At 44.3% G+C, this 20,075-nt stretch overlaps 1 protein-coding gene across 3 annotated transcripts in view; it reads left to right on the forward strand.

Annotated features, from left to right (window-relative positions):
* The window catches only part of LOC149304852 (retroviral integration site protein Fli-1 homolog), a 30,556-nt gene extending 13,325 nt beyond the window's left edge, over nt 1-17,231 (forward strand). Inside the window, exons 2-9 of one of the 3 annotated variants that reach the window (XM_089478404.1) lie at nt 5,347-5,552; nt 9,466-9,623; nt 10,413-10,616; nt 11,348-11,431; nt 11,882-11,947; nt 13,301-13,360; nt 14,646-14,693; nt 15,604-17,231. In XM_089478404.1, the coding sequence (XP_089334530.1) occupies nt 5,347-5,552; nt 9,466-9,623; nt 10,413-10,616; nt 11,348-11,431; nt 11,882-11,947; nt 13,301-13,360; nt 14,646-14,693; nt 15,604-16,118 (1,341 nt within the window). In that variant the 3' untranslated portion in view covers nt 16,119-17,231. The remainder of the gene's footprint in view (nt 1-5,346; nt 5,553-9,465; nt 9,624-10,412; nt 10,617-11,347; nt 11,432-11,881; nt 11,948-13,300; nt 13,361-14,645; nt 14,694-15,603) is intronic. The other 2 variants (XM_089478405.1, XM_089478406.1) reach the window with 2 other exon arrangements.
* Nucleotides 17,232-20,075: the final 2,844 nt, after the last annotated feature.

A 20,075-nucleotide genomic window follows, 5' to 3' on the forward strand; every position in this document is an offset into this window, starting at 1 on the left:
GCATGATTGCGTTCAGGATGACACTGGATTATACTTCCAATTTCAGTGGTATGATATCCTCCCCAGTCTCACCCAGGCAGGAGAGTTTGTACTCTTGACTTTTTAAAGCTGTAATTCAGTGCCATATCCGCTAGCATTTTATAGATAACAAATTGACCCAAAAAAACTGAGTCGACCTATCCGTGGGTCAATGTAAGTACTGTATCTTTACTCTTATTTAAAAGAAGGAACCATCTCCTGGTGAAAAGGAAGAGTATAATATGTGAAACACCGACCGCCTCTACTCTCTCATCCATCTAGCCTCAAGAATAAGCACAAAGAGTTATGTCTGTTGGAATTTGGTAAAGCCTTTGACATTGTTTTGCTTTGCTTCATCCCCTAAATTTTACTCTCAACCTAGCCCTGGGTCATAGCAAAATCCATCATTTTGGCCCCAAAACTTGTCCTTGACTTATACACGAGGTCGACTTATAGTCGAGTATATACGGTAGATGTATATCCCACTTTTATCCCCAAAGTGCAACTCAAAACGTGGAATTTCAACTGGTGTAGCTTTCCATGCTGATCCCATTTCTGGGGCTATATTGACTTTCAAAGCTTGATGGCTAGAGGGCCTCCAATATTGGAACAGGTCCCTGTCACTGTGTCTTGAATACTTGTTTGACTGGCAGCAATGCAGAGATGCTAAGTTCACTCCTCCTATTCACCTGCTGTTTTTGGCAGAACGGATAAGACAGGAGGAAGCTAGGATGAGCTGGTTGGCAACTCTAGCTGGTTCATGGGACCCTGTCTGGCTGTTAAAAAGCCGTGGCTAGGTCCCTTTCGTGACTAGGCGTTCCGGCTTTAGCACTGATGGCGAACAGCCTCCTCCTTCTGTTTCCTGAACCAAGGGGTGCGTCACTGCCCAGGAATTCCATTGTTGGGGAAGGCAGGGATGTGGAAAACTCAACCGTTCATTTCTCTACTTGCTGCATTTTCCAATAAGTCTCTAGAATTACCCTTGAGTGATAGTGCGCCTGCCTTTCAGAGAACCTGTGGGACTCCTTTGGGACTTCATAGGAAGTTTTGGCTGCTATGTACTTTGTCTAGGCTTGGCCACAGCCCCACGTTTCCTATATCTCTGTGCTCTTGTTTCTTCTCTTTCTGGGGCCGGACCTATTTAAAAGGCCAGAGAAGTGAGTGGGATGAGGAGCTGGAGTCTATATGGACCCTATCACACTAGCGCAGAAACGGAATTTAAAGTAGATTTAAATTGGGAAAACCCTGCAAATGCGGCAGGTTTTTCACACGACGTTTCAGCAAACCAGAAATAACGCGAAAATAAAGCGAACGTAAAGGGGACAAAAATGACACCTTTTTACTTTCGGAGCTTCCCGAAAGTAAAAAGGTATTGTTTTTGTCCCCTTTACGTTTGCTTTATTTTTTGCATTATTTCTGGCTTGCTGAAACGTTGTGTGAAAAACCTCTCACATTTGCACATTTAAATCTACTTTAAATCCAGTTTCTGAGTGGGATTCCTCTAGTGTGATAAGGTCCTATGCTACGTTTCAATAGCAGTGAGCTTGGCCATCTTTGTTGTTGTCCTTCAAGTCATTTCCAAGTTACAACAACCTGAAGGTGACCCTATCACAGGGTTTTCTTGTCAAGGATTGTTCAGAGGGGATTTCCCATTGCCTTCCTCAGAGGCTGAGAGTGTGTGACTTGCCCAAGGAAATCCAGTGGGTTTCCATCACTGAGCAGGGATTCGAACCCTGGTTGTCAGAGTCATCCAATGCTCAAACCACTGCAGCACGCTGGCTCCCTTATAGCTTATAACCTTTAACCACTATGGGGCATTATTTAGAGCTCTCTTCCTCTGGTACCAGCGTTTGTTCATTTTCAGTTCCAGGAAAAGGGAATAATTCCAGATTACTGGAAGCCTAAAAGAGGTGAAAAGACTTTTCCCAAGTGTGGGAGGGGAAGGCTAGTGCCAAGTCATCTCATTGTTTGACTTCAGACATATTGATAAAACACATGTATGCGGGGGCTTCTAATTTACTGGAATGGTTTTGCTTTCTTTAAGGATTGTATTGTGTGCATTTGTTTCTCTCACTCTTACTTGATGCTTCTGGAGTGTTTGGCTTCTTTAACCAATTACAATGAGTGTTTTGAAATTAGGATTACACAGTACTGCGATGAAAAATGCGCCCAATGTTATCATACCTAAATCTCTGCCTATCTTGCCAGGATGCCACTTAGCCAGCCAATTTTTGAAGTCGGCTTATTTATTCATGGGATAAGCTGCTAAGTGTGGATGCCGGTGTTCCAGCGCAATGTCTTTTAGTGCTTTTGAACCGATTTTTGTCTTTCATGTCAGCAAATTAAAGTGTTCTGAAAGTCTATTTTTTTGACTGTTACTAATGACTTGTTTTTCGCAGGATAATATTCTTTGCAGGATTATGTCATTAAAGTCACATATTACAACCTAAAAGCGTGAAAGCAAGTTGTGAAAAAAACTGTATGTGATGGAGCAAATCTGGGGCCATTTTTGGATTTAGAACGCCAAATTCCTATAAAGCCAAAGTTTTTATGACCCTGCATTTTGCCGGCCTGTATTATTTATACTGTTACTACTATTTGAAAGATGCCATATTTCCTCCAAAGAGCACATGATTAGTGTATATGGCTTTCCTTGGCCCCATTGTATCCACATAACAGCCTTGTGAGGTAGCTTCAGCTGACATTGTGTGACTAGCCCAGTGAGCTTCAGGGCTCAATGTAGATTGGCATTGCCAGATTAGTACCATGTCAGGCCCTAAGATTGCAAGGCCCAAACTTGAGACCTTTGGATAGTCCCTGGTGATGGCATTAAGCATAATAGGTTTAGCATCAACCACAGTTGCTCAGTATATTACATTCATTTTTAAAAAGGTTTAACAGAGGAGAATGCACATACAACACAACACAGAGGCAATGTTCTCAACCTGATATTTTACACGCAAATGCACACCATCATGAGGACTGGATGGTACAGATTGTGAGGGCCAGAGATCTGGGAATCCAGTGAGAATCTGAAAGTGGTCTTCCTACTACTGATCTGACTCTCTTAACCATGGTACCATATTGTGTCATGGTCATTTCTGTTTCCAAATATTGCAACTGGTTTCTGCCTTTGCGTTTTGGACACCGACAAGATATGGAGAAAATTAGCCGCTGGCCCCTTTTTTCTCCATCCCTGCCAGAAGCTTCACCTGATACTATATGGATGTCAGGCTGCACTTAAAGTAAAGATGAGCCATGTGCAAACCCAGAGTCACATACGGTCCCCAAAGATGATTTTATGAGCTACCTTTAACCTCTCCAAACTCCCTGGACCACTGTTTTTTCTTGGCCAAAGAAGGCCGAATTGCTTCTCTTGAAATTCCTTTTCCAGGTGGGGTAGTTTGCCTTTTAAATTGGTCATTTTAAATGGATTTCAAACATATTTATTTGGTTTTCAGTGATAATGGATTTCCAGCTTATTCATTCATTCATTCATTCATTCATTCATTCATTCATACATACGTAAATACACGCATACATTTTGGTACTCTGTGTAGCCTCCTGGCTATTGGCCATTCTCTCCGCAGGGAGAAAAGCAAGATATAAATGAAATAAAATACATACATACATACATACACACAGTCCTGACCTTTCTGTGTTGAAAGTTTTTTGTTTTGCTTCTTGTTTTATTTTTAAAGAGGAAGTCAATACAGAGCTGAAAATAAATTTAAAGACATCAGCATTCTAGTAATTTTCATTATCCTTCTCGCCACCAGAAAATACCTGAATTAAAATGAAGATATATTGAGGAATCATTTTTATCTTTGGTTTTCTGTAACTTGCAGAAGGCACTGAAAAGGATGTGGGAATCACACAGTTTACTGATTAAATTGTAAGTGTCCATTTGTCTCCAGTGGGAGTTCATATGGACACACCAATGTTACTTTAAAATACCTTGTTCCCAAGGACTGAAAATTGGACATGATGATCTAAATGCACAGGACAATTGATAAGATGGAGACTTTGATAAAGTGAATAAACATTAAACATTGAAAAGGCCTACTGTTAAAAAAATAAATAGGCCTGCTGAATTATACAGAATTTATCCCAAATACAGATTGTGGGTTAGTTGGGATGGGCAATGAATGACATAGAGTGGCTTGAAACCCCTACCAGTTGTGATAGCTGTGGAACCTTTGGCCATCCAGATGTTTTGCCCTCCCACCTTTGTGGGGTAGGCATGGCTCAGGGTACATCTACACTATAAGAATAATGCAGTTTGTCACCACTTTAAGTACTATAGCTCCATCCTATGGAATTCTGGAGCTACAGGATTATATACAGTATTGCTGCCATATATTCTGTGTGGAGGTCTTTAAACAGAGGCTAGATGGCCATCTGTCGGGGATGCTTTGATTGAAAGTTCCTGCATGGCAGGGGTTGAACTGGATGGCCCTTGTGGTTTCTTCCAACGATAAGATTGTATGATTCTATGGTCACACCAGACTGCTGTTCCACCACCCTTGTGCTATTTTAACAATGGAAGTATGCCAGTTTGACATAATTTCTTATTACACCTTCCCCCACGATAGTGCTTAGAGGATCCATGGTTGTACAATCTGTTTTCGACACTGCCAAACACAGTCTTCCTGCAATCATGGTCCGCAATCGCCTCCTGAAGCTGGCTCCTGTATGAATATGCGCACAGCAGCTGGCTTTGGAAGGCAGTTGGCAGCCACGATTATTCCTCGTCCTGTCTCTTGAAGCTGTGCACACATTCACACAGCAGCCCCATGCTAGCAATTGTGGCCACCAACTGCCTCCCGAATCCCACCGCTGTGTGAATATGCACACAGCAGCCAGCTTCGGAAGGTGATTGGCAACCAAAATTGCAATGAAGGGGGAGGGGAAGAAGAGCAGAATCATGTTGACTCACATTACATGGCCACCTAAGAAGTAGAATTGCAGAGACCTATTACACAAAGGCCAGAGATACTTTTATCCTGTCAAAATTCAGATTTTTAGCCTTGTGTGATAAAGTCCTCAGTTTGCAGCAACTGAAATAAGGGGAAAGTGGAAGGAAAAGAGAAAAACTGAGACATTTTAAAAGCAGCTGAAAAAGTCAGATGATAAAGGATTAATTGGGAGTGGCCCTGCCAAATTGGGTACAATTGGAGGGTAAGTATTTACTTGGCTGTTGCACAAAACAGGAGGGTGGACCATATGGTACTTCAGTCTAAGCCAGCTGGTCTCTGCTTATTTTCTAACAGTTTGCTTGTGGAACAGCCCTGATCACCCCCTTTTCTCCCCATTCCTTACTTGTAGGAGGCGTTGTCAGTTGTAAGCGAGGACCAGTCAATATTTGACCCATCCTTTGGCACTCCGCACCTCTTGAAGACTGAGCTGCCCTCTGTGGATGACTATGGTGGCAAGGAAGGCATCGGTTTAGAGGAGCCCCAGTGGCCAGCCCCGGCCAACAACAGAGTCCATGTGGTGAAGCAGGAGAATGAGCAAGTCAATTGCTCCAGCAGGTCAGCCATTCAGAGGTTTTGTGTGGAAAGGTTGCACAACAAGGGTTGGGAACGGGAACCCTGTGGTCCTTAGCCTGCTTTGCAAGCCTGTTCACCATTTGGCCCTGGCTCTAACTGGAAGAGAGAAGTGAAGTGCAGGCCTTGAATAGTCTTCTAAAGCCAGGGTGGACACCTGTGGGAAGAAAAACCATCTGTCTTCACCATGCTTTTGGGGGCTGGGGGGCCCCTGACCATTTAGAGCAGTGCTCTCCAGTCTTTTGGGGGGCTATTGGCCCCTTTCTTCTTGAGCAACAACTCTAGCACCCCCTATACCTATTTCTTGATATTAGGTCTATTGTTATATTGCAGATTCAAAACAACCAATCTTGATTGCTGTTCTCTTTGCACCCAGTCACTCTGGGAGCAGATACCACACAGCTGGCTGAGCAGTGACTGGGGAGCCTTTCACCCGTGCCAGCCTTGTGGCGAAGGCCAGCGCAGGTGGGAGGTTTCTTGGTTGCTACTTGACTGGCGGCTTGGTTGCTGTTCCCTTTGCACCCAAACACCCTGGGAGCAATAACTGAGCAGCTGGTTGAGCAGTGGCCAAGTAATCTCTCACCAGTGCCAGCCTTGCAGCAAAGGCCAGAGCGGGCAAGAAGATTCTTTATCAGTGCTCAGCCAACTGCTCGGTCGCTGCTCCCAAAGTAATCAAGTGCAAAGTGAGAAGCTTGTCCCTGTTGAGGAAGGAGCCTCAATCTGTCCTTGCTGGAGTGGAGAGGGGCAAAATTGGTGTGTGTTTACAGAGGCCACATTGCTCTGGACTGGAGAATGGCATGGATGGGGAAAGGGAGAGATTTTAACTACTGTGGTCTCCCTTGTCTTTCTTGCACACCAGTAAGTTTAACTGAAGGGCCCAGCACCCCTACCAGAAAGATGGAGAGAAGCCCCATTTTGTATACTTCACAGCCTTTCTAGTCTACTTCTCTGTGAGTTGAGCAGCAGGAGTGGCAATTGACAGTTTCTCATGGTTTTCTGATAGTGAAAGGGAACTGTGGTTGATCCTCAGATTACAGTAATGAGTAGGTTCAACCCTGTTCTGCAGTCCCTTGGCACTCCCACCAGAATTAGTCCTAACCACTGAAATCACAAATCAGAGAAGCTCTGGGGTTTGGGAAACCTTGTGATGTGCTCTGTGTCATGATCTCATAAGACTCTATAGTTTGGAAGGACATCCTGGTACGATCTGGCACCATTGAGCGTTTCTGCAGCTGCAGCCATGTTTGAGTAGCAACTGAGATGAGAACTGACACCAACAAGTTCCATCAGGTCCAGTATGTATTGGACCAGGGAAATTACCCACCACTGACCTAAATGGATTTCATATCATGCAAAGGCAAAATACTGGGGAGAAAGGACAAATAGTCGGACAACTTGAACATGGAAATTAAGTATTGGGCTGTGCGGGTATGTATGTGAGATGTACCGCATCACTGTGGTTAGTATCACCCGGTGTGGGTGTCCAGTAAGGGCTGTGTAGGGGCAAGGACAGACTGCCCCAACCTCCCACTCACCCTCCCTCCATCCATCTTGCTGCCTTGCTTGTGTGCCCCACCAGACCACTGCTTCAGACGACCCATTCAAATCTAGCATGGCTGCTCACCCTGCAGCTTTGCCAAGACTTGGCTGGCAGGTTGGAGTTGTGCTGCCACTCCTGCTTTCTTTCCTTAGACAGGTTGAGAGAAGAGTTTAACAGCAGGCTATCCTTGTTTATATTCATGGTGTATTGAACAGTCTGCCTCCTAACAGCTGAAGCGGCCATTAAAAGGTGCCAGAACAAGCTAGACTATTTCTCCTTGTCAGAAACTGCAGCCCCAAACTATTAGGATGCATGTTGCTTATGGCATCATGCTCTGAGACATTATGTATGAGACTATTTCATCATCATCATCATCATCATCATCATCATCATCATCATCCTGCCTTTCTCCCAAAACTGGTAACCAAAGAGGCTTACGAATTAAAAACAATATCACTAAAAACATACAAAGATCAGCACATTGAATTTTGCCTGGACACAGACTAGCAGCCAGTGGAACTGTGGCAGCAGGGTCCCCATATTCTGAGGGAGGGAGGCATGACACAGCCCTTCCCTGGCTCTGCGTTTGGGCCTCTGAGGTTGGCGGCACTGGTGAAGAAAGCCCCTTTCTTGCTGTCACCCCCTAACCATATAATTAGCTGCTGGACATATTGTCTGTTGAAGTTTGTGGCTGCACTTGCAAACCCACAGGAAACAGCTCACTTCCCCTCAACCAAACATCTTGTATTGCCTCAAGAAGGGGCATCTGATGCAAAGAGGTCAGAATAGTTCAGGCCAGGGCTTCCTTACCTCTGTCCTCTACAGAGCCAAGCTGGGAGTTGGTCCTGCTGGCCAGGGCTGATGGCAACCAGAGGCCACATCTGGAGGCCACCATGCTGGGGAAGGACCCCTTGTAAAATCTCCAGAAAGGCAAACTGAAAATAGGGAGAAGGGAGACAGCATTTGGAAAGTTGTTTAAAATTTAATTTGTTCTTAGTGCTATCTGGGAAGTAATTAATTGTTATTATTTGTTACATTGTTTATAAAATGCCCTGTTGTGTTGTTGTTGTCGTTGTCATTGCATACCTTCAAGGCAATGCTAAGATGAATTTGTCATGGAGTTGCCCATTTCATTCTTGGTCACTTTTTGTTATTTAAAAGAAAGGACAGTACCTTAGAATTGATAAAAAGGTAGGCTAAAAGTCCCCAAAAGGTCTGTTAAAATTATTCTTAAAATACATTAAAGTGCAGTTTAGAAGTATGCCCTTTCAAACTTCTTTTCAGTTACTAGAAAACATTGAATTGTTATGCCAACATCGTGACTTTGTTCCCATTTATCACATTTTTGAAAAGTGACTTCTTTGTGCACTCGTTTCCACCTATGCCAATAACTTGTAATTACATTCCTTGTAACATCCAAGGTCTGGAGGAAAATATAACTGTCGTGGATCCAAGTTTGTGAATGTTGAGAGCTGAAGAAGTCAGTATGTGTGTGTGTGTATAATATTTATGGATGCATTTTTATTTATAGGAAGCATTTATTCTGCTTTTCAACACAGGTCAGTTTTCAGAGGAGGAGTTCAGTAGTGTAGAGTAGTAGACATAATAATGGTCACAGTAGTCATCTCTCAAAACAGAATTACAGAAACAGCAGCATACAACAACAATACACAGTAGATAGTGTTAGCATTCAGCTATCACAATACACCATGTTTCATCACAACAGAACAAGTCTAATCCCTAACCCTATACAGTGCACATATACTCCTTCAGGAGAGCTGAAGCATCTGCTTCCATTTTGAGTCTCCAGAGCTTGTTATGTCATCTGAATCTGAGGAACTACAGTTGATCTTAAATATGATTTATCTGAAGGAAGCAAGCAGGAGTGGCCCAACCATTAGGGAGAACTAGCTCATCAAACCAGGCTGCAGGTTTTAATAATAATAATAATAATAATAATAATAATAGGATTTATTTATATACCGCCCAATCACTGGGAATCCGAGCGGTTTACAACAGAGGGGATAATAGACGGTTTTAGGTGTCAGGAGAGGGCAGCAAATGGTTAGCTATTTCCATGTTATTGTACTATTACTGTCAAGGAAGGGAGAAGATGCTCAAGGGCCAAAATAACTTGGATGGGCTTGGGTAAAGTACATCAGGATTTGTGTGAGTGTTATTCCATTTCAGGTAACAAGGCCCTGTGAGCCTATTGTATCAAGAATAGATGTCTCACAAATGGCTTCTTGTTTTCACTTGTGAAATGTTGGAAAAATATGTAGTATGAACAAACTCCCAGTCTTCAATGATATAATTCTACCTAGTTGTCCAGTGATACTCCTGTCTCTTCCCCATCAGCAGACAATCTCCTGTGGACTGTAGCGTGACCCGGAGGAGCAAGGCAGGAGGAGCAGTTGACCCATCCCAGGTATCCTATCCAGGTGGATACAACAACCAGCGAAGCAGCCCTTCTGTCAACCCTCCAGGCGAGGAGAAGAGAGTCATTGTCCCGGCAGGTTGGTATAAGACAATGTAGCCCTCTTCCTTTCCTGACTCTTGCTGGGTATTGGTCAAGGGACTCATAAATTTGAGTGAAGAACCTGTGGTTGTCTAGATGTTGTTGGATTCTAGTTGCCATTCTGACCCATAAATATGGAGGTACTCTTGGTCCCATACAAGGGGGTACAGCCTGGAGAGAGGTCGTGTGGCCCCTGTTACAAAGGTCCCATACAGACATGCCGAAATAAAGCTGCTTCGAGTCACTTTGGAGGTATGCTGTTTAAATGATGCATGCTTCCTAAGAGGCCAGAAGCCGCGCTAAAGCCACAATCCAGTCCGCAGCTTTTGTGTAGCTCCCGGATTCTTAGGATGCATGCATCATTCAAACAGCATACCTCCAATGTGACCTGAAGCAGCTTTATTTTGGCCTGTCTGTATGGGGCCAAAAGTTACAAAAACTGGCCACTGGCCCCTACACAATTGCTGGCTTCTACAGCCTAATCCACAATCTTAAATCTTTGGATAATGAAGACTTTATGGTTTTTTTTAAAAAAAACAACAGACAACTCTTGCTTTGCTCACTTTCCGCATAACGTCCAGTTCTTACAGGTTTCTGGAGAAATCAACAGCTTCCATTGTCCTACAGTAGAATTTGAATTTTTTTTTGAAATCTTACCTCTTATTACAGTACTTCACTCCAGATCCCTGAGTACCAGAATGTCTTCCAGTCTAATAACTTTGTGCTTCACACAGTGACATCCTTGTGGTGTTTGGTTTTTCGCCCAATACTTCTGTCTCTCCAACAGATCCTAGTGTGTGGACCCATGATCATGTCCGTCAGTGGCTGGATTGGGCAGTGAAGGAGTATGGCCTCCTGGACATTGAAACCAGCCTCTTCCAGCATGTGGATGGCAAGGAGTTGTGCAAACTTGGCAAGGAAGGTTTCATACGCCTCACCACACCATACAACGCAGATGTGTTGCTGTCTCACCTCTCTTACCTGCGCCAAAGTAAGACCCAGGGCAGGATTATGGTTGGAGAAATATTCCACTCTTGGACACTGGGGCTGGGGTCAGCAAGGCACATTGTACCCAGTGTGTGTGTGTGTGTGTGTGTGTATTTACTATATGATACTCTCCAGGATGAGGAAAAGCATTGCTGAGTACCATTTGGGTTTAGTTGATCAACCAATTACAAATCCACCTAACAGTTGCATTTTCTAGCCCACATTTTACTAGCTTTTCCCAAGGATATCATGGGGGATCTTGTCAAAGGCCTTACTGAAACCATCCACAGCATTCCCTTCATCAACCAAGCTTGTGACTTGTGTGTGTGTGTGTGTGTGTGTGTGTGTGTGTGTGTGCCTGAATTTGAAAATTAAACCACCATCCATGACTGACCAACAACTAACATAGCCTCTTCTTTCTAATGGCCAGAGCCAGCCCTAGCATTAAACAAAGTGAACCAGCCACCTCAAGGGGGAAAATACAAGGGGGTAGTAGAGAGTGTTGAGGAGGTATTGGAAGACAGAGAGCTGCATGTGTCATATTTTGAGTCTCCCATCCAAGACGGCTGCCTTCATTGTGGAAGATGTTGTCCCAATTGCCAGCACTGAAAAGTCAACTTCCAGTCCTGTTGGCGTCTGTATAGATGATATTTGTGGGAGACACAATCTTTTCCTTTGGCTTGTCAATAATAACTTTTCTGTTTTTCTCTCTTCCTCCCTCCCTCTCTCCAACAGGCAGCCCCACTTTTACATATCCATCTGCGCCAGTCATTACACAGCAACCTCCTCCGCCGCCACCAAGGGCCCAAGTCAAAACTGGTGAGTTAGTGCTGCAAAGCCTTTATCTGTAGCAAAAACCTAGGGGCGTTGTAGGATTTGAGTGCTTTTGTGTCAGTAGCTGCCCGGAACCATCCTGAAGATCTTACTAATAACATGCTTTGATGTTCCATATACAGCGATCTTCAAGGGTGGGTGTTAGTGTCCTTAACTGAGAATTCCTCTTATCCAAGTCCATTAATTGCTTCCTGTTCAGCATGGTGCAGATTGCACTGCTCCTAAATTAACACCTATTCCCTGCTTTAGTAGATATTTGTTCTGTTATTATACAGTAATGTATAACAAAACTAAACATGGCAAATGTTCATTGAATGCAATATTGTTTCCCACTGTTTTCCAAGAGTGGGCTTTTGACTCACACTGTGGAGGCTGCATTTTACCCATGAATGGGCACCTCTGCCTAAAGTGGACTTTTTCTCTCTTTTGGTACAGAGTCTCCATATGAGGAAATCCGGCGGAGCAGCTGGGGCAGTGGTCCTGCCAGTGCAACTTCCAAAGGTACCATTCATTCCTCCAAGGGCATCACTAGCAGCTGCACTGGGTAACACCTCAGAGAGAGGTGAACATCCAGTGGGGCAGTCGTTCCCATGCGTCCCAAGATGCATATCCCAGCCACCATCTCAGCATTGGGGTGACACCAACCCTAGTGATACCACTCCATTCCCCAAAAGGGCCATTGAGAATGGCCTGGTTTTAAATCTCATACCTTGGGTTGTGCTGACACCAGTATCATAGCAGCACAAGAATTTAAATGACCATTTTTTGACTTGAAGGTGCAATGGCATCATCTGCCACTTGCTCACTATTTCCTATCAACTCTCAATTTAAACAGCTGGGACTATATTTCTATTGTAATACAAAATATTTGGGGTGGCTTGCTTTTGAATGAGTAGTTGACACCCATTAGCATGACAAAAGGCTTATTCTTTGTGGAGATAAAATTGGTTAGACTTGGCAGCAATATAGCTGCCTGATTTTTCCTACTACCCTTCAGTGGATTGTTATGGGACCTATTAATACAGGTGCCTGCACTTCAGATTTTACAGTTAATCCTCAGGTGGACTTAAGTCGTGAACAACTTATATGTGTGCTGTTGCATTTCTATTTTCATGTGCTTTATAGCCATATACAAATGGAGGAGTGGAGGATTTCTGTTAAGGAATCCCTGATATCATGGGTCATACACTGCCTCAGGATGAGAGGCTCTCAGTACCAACTGCTGGGTACCAACAATGAGAAAGGGCTAATTTTTCATAGAATCATAGAGTTGGAAGAGACTGCAAGGGCCATCCAGTCCAACCCCATTCTGCCATGGAGGAAATCACAATCAAAGGATCCCTGACAGATGGCCATCCAGTCTCTGTTTAAAGACTTCTAAGGAAGGAGACTCCATCACACTCCGATGGAGTGTGTTCCACTGTTGAACAGCCCTTACTGTCAGGAAGTTCCTCCTAATGTTGAGGCGGAATCTCTTTTCCTGTAGCTTGCATTCATTGTTCCATGTTCTAGTCTCTGGAGGAGCAGAAAACAAGCTTGCTCCAACCTCAGTGTGACAGCCCTTCAAATACTTCCAAATTTCTTCCAAATGGAAGTCTCCTTCCCAATATGGGAAACAGTGTGCCTTGGTGTTTCCTCCCAGCATCTGGCACCTGAGGTCACTGACTCACTGTGACTAATGACAGAGTTGGCTTTGACAAGGTAGATTTTTAATCTATTCCAGCGCCAGACTCTTCTTATGACTTCTATCAGAGGGGAAAACAGGGCAGACAGTTAAACTGAGCCATTTTATTATGTCAACACCTTCATTTGCTGGTCGCTTAATACTTAATGGTCTCCTCTTTTACCCTTAAGGTTCGCCACCACAGATCCAGGGTGTGGGTCGAACTCCTGATTCAACACGTGTTGCACCAGGTATATTTTTATCCCAGAGGAATTTTCATAATTTCCTACTTTAGGATCCTATTTAAAAGCATCATGATGTGTAAACACTGGTGGATGCTTCTGTATACCATATTTCCATGCTGAGAAAAAACTTCACCTACTACAAGGGAGGGAAAACAAGTGGCTCTCCCATTGCTGAATTACTGTCCCATCATCCCTCACCACTGGCCAGACTGGCTGAGGCTGATGGGAACTGGAGTTCAAACATGTCTGGAAGGCAAAAGTTTCCTCAGCGTAGACCTTCTACTTTCTGTAGATCGAGGTGTCAAAAAAACCAAGAGCAAACTGAGTTGGTTTGTTTTCCTGGTCATATGGCAATTGGTCTTTTTAACGGGCCTTGTGGAATGTGGATGCAGTGAAATAAACATATTCTTAGAATGGTCTCAAAGTAGCATCCTTTGCTCTTGTAGATGATAGAAAAGGAAAGGGCTAGAGTGACCACTTCCACATCACTAAGCAGAGGACAAAAGAGGATACAGATTTGCATAAAATGTGTATATGCTAATGTATGTGTACGGAGGCACATCGAGAACGAATTACTAAGCAGAAAGACAATGTGTCTCCCCATAAAGGGGAAATCACTGACTGGGCGGATTTTGTATCTGTTGCATCTGCTGTGCATATATTCCTAACCGTGGCAAGGCAACATCAAGGCTGCTGTTCTTCCTTCTTCTGGTTCTTTACATTTAAAGCAGATGTATAAAGCCAATCTTTCAAATAGAAGATGCCTTCCCTTAAGGGACTATCCAGAAGTAGGCCAGGAGTAGGGTTGCCAGAGTGAAAATTGGAGAAGGCACATGCACCTTCAATGTTTGTGTAGGAGAGGGAATCTCAGCCAGTGTTGCTTGCTAAAATTCCCTCCTACACAAGCATTAACGGGAGGAGCACCATCCTTTACTTTACGTATCAACTTAATGTGTCTCTGTCTATCTACCTGTGCACATGGACAGATACAATATCTGGGTTCTTTTGCCTGCCATGCTGCTTTTATATATGGGTATCTTTTGGGTATCACCAGCACTGTTTCTGTATAGAGGTACATTCAATCATATAAGGCCAGTTCGTATTCTGAAGTAGCCCAGCCCAGCCCAAGGGATGTATTACCACCATCAGAGATAGACTGAGACTCTAAGCAAGGAATTCCAGGTATTGAGAAGAGCAGTGAGGCATTCCAGGTGTTGGGAAGAGGCAGAGCTGTAGGTGGGGAGAGGATCTTTGAGTGCATTTGACTCTGATTCCCTTCTCATTCTCACAGATCCATACCAGGTCCTGGGACCCACCAGCAGCCGCTTGGCAAACCCAGGTGGGTCCAAATGTATCTTATTTTGGGGGCTACACATAGAAGGGCTTAGGGAGGCTAGTCCTTTTCCAAGCAGGGCATGATGGAGAGGAGCTCCACCTGTTGAATTTTTGCCTATCATGCTGCTTTTTAAGATCAGGAGATGATGGGATAGATAGCAAATATACTTGCAGAGTCAATAAATCCAGCCAATTTAGGCTGTGTCTGCAGTGCAGAAATAATGAAGTTTGACTACATTTTTACTGCCATGGTTCAATGCCACGGAATTCTGAGATCTGCAGTTTTGGGAGATGTTTAGCCTTCTCTGTCAGAGAGATCTAGCACCATGGCAAATCCCAGGATTCCATAGCATTGAGCCATGACAGATAAAGTGATGTCAAACTGCATTACTTCTGCAGAGCAGATGCAGCATTAAACAAGCCATCTTTTACAGAGGAAGCTCAAGCAAAAGAGGAATGGTGGAAGGGAGTTACATGTAAGCCTAGTTACATTGATCTGCAGTTGTCTTTTCTATCTTGCTGTCTTCTAGATGTATTGGACTATTAGTCCCAGGGCCCTTCAAGAAAACTGTGAGATGTAGTCCAACACATCTAGAAGGCACCAAGTTGGGGAAGGTTGGTGGGTCTCAAACTTGGAGGCCCAAGATATTATTGGACTTTAACTCCCCGAAGCTCCAGTCAGCATGGCCAATGGTCAGGGATTCTGGAAGTTGTAGTTCAAAACATCTGAATAATCCAAGATTGAGGATCACTGGTCTTCCTCCTTTTTCCACTCTAGCCAGGCTAGTTGCTGACCAGTGTCACATATTTTCCTCTTTCTACCCACTGGCAGTAGTAAAGCTTGAGCAAATGGGAATTCACCTGGCTTGCCCTGCTACAAGCGGATGTTAGCTCAGTTCTTGTCTCCCTGACAGGCAGTGGACAGATCCAGCTATGGCAGTTTCTCCTGGAGCTGCTGTCAGACAGCAGCAATGCCAGCTGCATCACTTGGGAGGGGACCAATGGTGAGTTCAAAATGACGGATCCTGATGAAGTGGCGCGGCGATGGGGTGAGCGCAAGAGCAAGCCCAACATGAACTATGACAAGCTGAGCCGAGCACTACGCTACTACTACGACAAGAACATCATGACCAAGGTTCATGGCAAGCGCTATGCTTACAAGTTCGACTTCCAGGGCATCAACCAGGCCCAGCAGGGGCAGCCAGGAGAGCCTGCCCTGTACAAGTATCACCACACGGACCTACCCTATCTTCCCTCTTACCATCAGCAGAAGGTGGGCTTCAACTTGGGCCACACCAACCAGATGCCCGCCTCGTCCACCGGCTACTTTGGGGCACCCTCTCCATACTGGAATTCCAGCAGTGGAAACATCTACCAAAGCCCTGCCATGCCACGGCAGCCGGGCAGCCACTTGAGTTCTTTCTTCTAGTCCACAGGGGTTCCAGAGATACCTGAACTTCTGCTATTTGGCAAACCTCGCTACTCAAACACCAGTCAGTTCCTAGAATGGTGAAGTATCATCCCAAATAAAGAGGGATAGTGAATGCCTCACCAGCAGCCAGCCGGGGGCAGCATGCCCCTTTCATCTCCTTCTGCTCTTCTATAGACATCTATTTTTCTCACTTATCACTGGACACAGCTGGAACCCCTAAATGGTTGGATCTTCTATTGTCAGCAGTCTTCAATTTGCACACACAGTCTGGGAGGGACTAGGTGTTATAAGAGACAAGGAGCTGCTTTGTATCTCCAGAATCTTTATCCCTTCGTATGACGGAGTGCTTGCTTGGTGTCTGTTGCATGCTGCCTGAGACAAAAGATAGCACCCTCTCCCCAGTTCCATGTACAGAAGCCAAGTAGACTGGCAATGCAATCTTTTTCAAAACTAGTGATGCCACAATGTCCTCCATAGTACCAGAGGCCAGCAGGCTAGCTCAGGAGGCAGAGCACAAACCATCTCACACCATGGTCTGTCTGTCACTACCAACTCACCATCACCTGAGGCAGATCCACAGCCTGCCTTATGGTAGAACTGGTCCTAAAGTTTTCCCTTTACCTTTAGTAAATTGTAATGCACTCAGACTGGACTTTTTCACATGGGAGGCAAGCATCATTAAATCGTGACTAAATCGTGGTAATAGCACGATCGGGGGGGGGGGGGTATCACATTCTTGCACAGTTCTCCCGTTCGTGTCCTGTGCATAAACAGTAATGGACGAGTCATTGGGTAATAATTGCTATAATCACAATTTAGGCACACTAACCATGTTATGCCTTCTTGTCGTGTCAGTCTATCCAGTGCCAGCAACAACCTTGATAACTTGCATCCCTGGCATACTGAACTCCAAGGAACTGGTGCTCCAATTCAAAGTGCCTGCAGGCAACAAAATCTATGCCTGGAATCTTAAAATGCATAGAATATGTAGCACATTTGCTTGTGAATACACTTCCCGCCACAACACACACCCGTGTTTTGTAGAATTCAATTGTTTTGTACTAGTTTTCTATGTATTAAAAGTTGTGCCATAGTGTAATAGAAGAAGCTCTCTGGATTTGATGGGAGGGGGAGATTCAAAGTCACTTGTTTGGGTTGGTGAAAGGATCAAGAGAAAGATATGAATGTTAAGTTTTTATTTTGCTTACACCTGTCAAGTACTTTGCCTCCATAGCCTCGCTCATCCTTATAACATGATAAGGTAGGCTACAGACGAGACTGTGTTTTCACAGGGCAGGGGTAAGAGAGCCTCATCCCTTAGCTTTCCAAAACTTTTGTCAGCAACTATTTCCATAGGACATTTACACTGGCTTTCCCCAGCATAGCACCTTTAATATGTGTTGGGTTTAAAATCTCCATCATTCTTTGCATGACCAACAGCAGAAAATAAAGCACTGGTGGAGAACCAGAGTATAATTAAAATAGTAGCTGGAGGCCACAGAGTTGTAGATTGCTGTCCTATGCAGGATTTCAGGAGGAGAGCACAGTTCATGCAAACTTCTGAGTAGCTCTGACATGACTTATCAAACAGTGGCCTGTATCTACACAGGATAGGATCGCAACAGTGATGAACAAGCTGTTTTTCAAGGAAGCTTATCTGATGCAACTGATTTGCTCACTGGGGAGCTACTGATAAGCTTCTAAGAAGCATAAAGGGACACCGGATGTTGCCTTATATCAAGTAATAGAACTGGTCCATCAAGCTCAGTATTGACTATATGAGGACAATATGGCCCTACTCCTACTTTTTACTGACAGTCAGTAGTGTTCTAGGACAGTGACATGGGATCTTTCCTAGACCTGCTCAAGGATATTGCAAGCTACACCCACCTTCAAAGTATGTACTGTAGCACTGAGCTACATCCCCTTCTCTATAAGAAATTGTCTTACTATAGCCAGAATTCTCTTAACAGGCTGTTGTTCCTCAGGTCAACTTATGGCAACCCTGTGGATCAGACTGCTCCAAGACCCATTTTCCACTACTCTACTCAGGTCCTGCAGACTCAAGATGGATTGAGTCCATCCATCTTGCCTGTTGTCTCCCTCTTTCTCCTCATTTTTACCTTTCTTAGCATTATTTTCCTAGCATTAATTTCTAATGATTTATGCTTTCTCATAGCATGGCCAAAACACAACAGCCTCAGTTTAGTCATCCTTGCTTCTAGGAAAAGTTTGGCTTGATCTGTTTAAGAACCCATTTAGAATAATAGAATCATACAGTTGGAAGAGACCTCAAGGGCCATCAAGTCCAATGCACTTCCATGCAGGAATACACAATCAAAGCACCCCAAACGTTTGTTGGTCTTCTTGGCCATCCAACGTATCCTCAGCACTCTTCTCCAGCACATCTAAAAAGAGTTCTTTTCTTCCATTGCTGTTCTTTCCAATCCTATCCTTCTAATTTCTTGACTGCAGTTTCTATGCTGATTAATGTTTGATCCGAGGTATGGGAACTCTGACCGTTTCAATTTTCTCTTGGATGAATTCTTGTAGATCTTCCATAGTCATTATTTTCTTAATGCTCAGCATCAAGCCTACCTTGGCACTTTCCCCCACAATCCTCTTCAATAGTTGTTCCAGATCTTTGTTGGTTTCTGCTAGTATTGTATATCTGCATATCTTAAGTTTGTTAATACTCCTACCTGTGTGTATGTGCAACATACACATACCTGTGTGTATGGGCAATATACACATGTGCAAGCGTCCCTTGTGTAGATGTCCTTTTTCAAATGCTGTGGCAGTCCCTTCCTCCCTTGGCAGTGGCCAAATATCCCTCACCTCGACTTACTCTAAAGCCCCCCGAAGCCACCTCACATGGCCATTCTGTGTTTTGTTAGGATCAGAGGAGCATCTGACTAAATCTTGATAGCTAGATGCACAACAATGGCATCAGCACGGAGGTCTGTGGTGGTCCTCCATGGATTTCAGCACTTCTGTAATCATTGTGTGTTTGCAATGTAGCCAGTCTTCAATGATCTTGCCTTCTCACCGCAAAGGACAGAATAGCCAAACAGGGTGGCTTCTAGCTAAGGTAAAGTTGTGAGGAGGGATTATGGCTCAGTCCAGGATATGTCTGCGTGCAGATATTAATGCTACACTGATGGGATACAGGGTTAAAGCCAGAGAATCACATCATTGGTCCCTTTAGCACAATATTGCCTACTCAAAGGATGGCTAAATGTGGCCTTCCAGTTGGACTACAATTTTCATAATGCACCACCACTGGATATACTGGCTAAAGCTAATGGAAGTCATAGGTCAAAAGTATCTGACTGGCTACGGTGACAGCCGCTCTTCAACTGCATAAGGCAGTCTTTCCCAGCCCCTACTTGATAATGGAGATTGAAACGGAGGCCTTTGAACTGGTAAATTGTGTAGAGCTGTCCTTTTCTGTTCAGTCCCATTTAATCAGCCTTCCACCATCTTCTGTTATCTCCAGCCAGAATAACCATAAGGGCATCAGCTTTAGGATGCAGTTCAACCAACTGCTTTGTAGCTTCAATTTTAGGGTTCCTTAGTAACTGCAAAACCCATTCCTTAAAGATGCACCACGCCCAATAGACTTTGCATACAGAGGCCTGTTAGTCTCTTTCAAAATCACCCCTTCCATCGACTTCTATGGCTCCCGCACTCTTATTTATTTAACCAAGCGGGCAGAGATGTTCCTTGATCCCCATAGCAGTTGATGTTTGCCCTCTGCAATCGCCTACCCTGTTGGGGTCAAAGCTCCTACCTTCTCCCATCTGCTTCCTGCTCTTGTGTCCTAAGCTGTAGCTGCCTTTCCTGTTTGTCCAACCAAGACAATGCAGACAGTCTGTCTAAAGCAGGCACAGGAGAAAGGCAGAACAATGAGTTACAGAGCAGATAAGTAAGACAGCAAAAGCCTGCAAGGGG

The sequence above is a fragment of the Sceloporus occidentalis genome, unplaced genomic scaffold, assembly GCF_023333645.1.
Source record: "Sceloporus occidentalis isolate IW3139 unplaced genomic scaffold, rSceOcc1.0.p SCAF_13, whole genome shotgun sequence".
In the NCBI taxonomy this organism is placed as follows: Eukaryota; Metazoa; Chordata; class Lepidosauria; order Squamata; family Phrynosomatidae; genus Sceloporus; species Sceloporus occidentalis.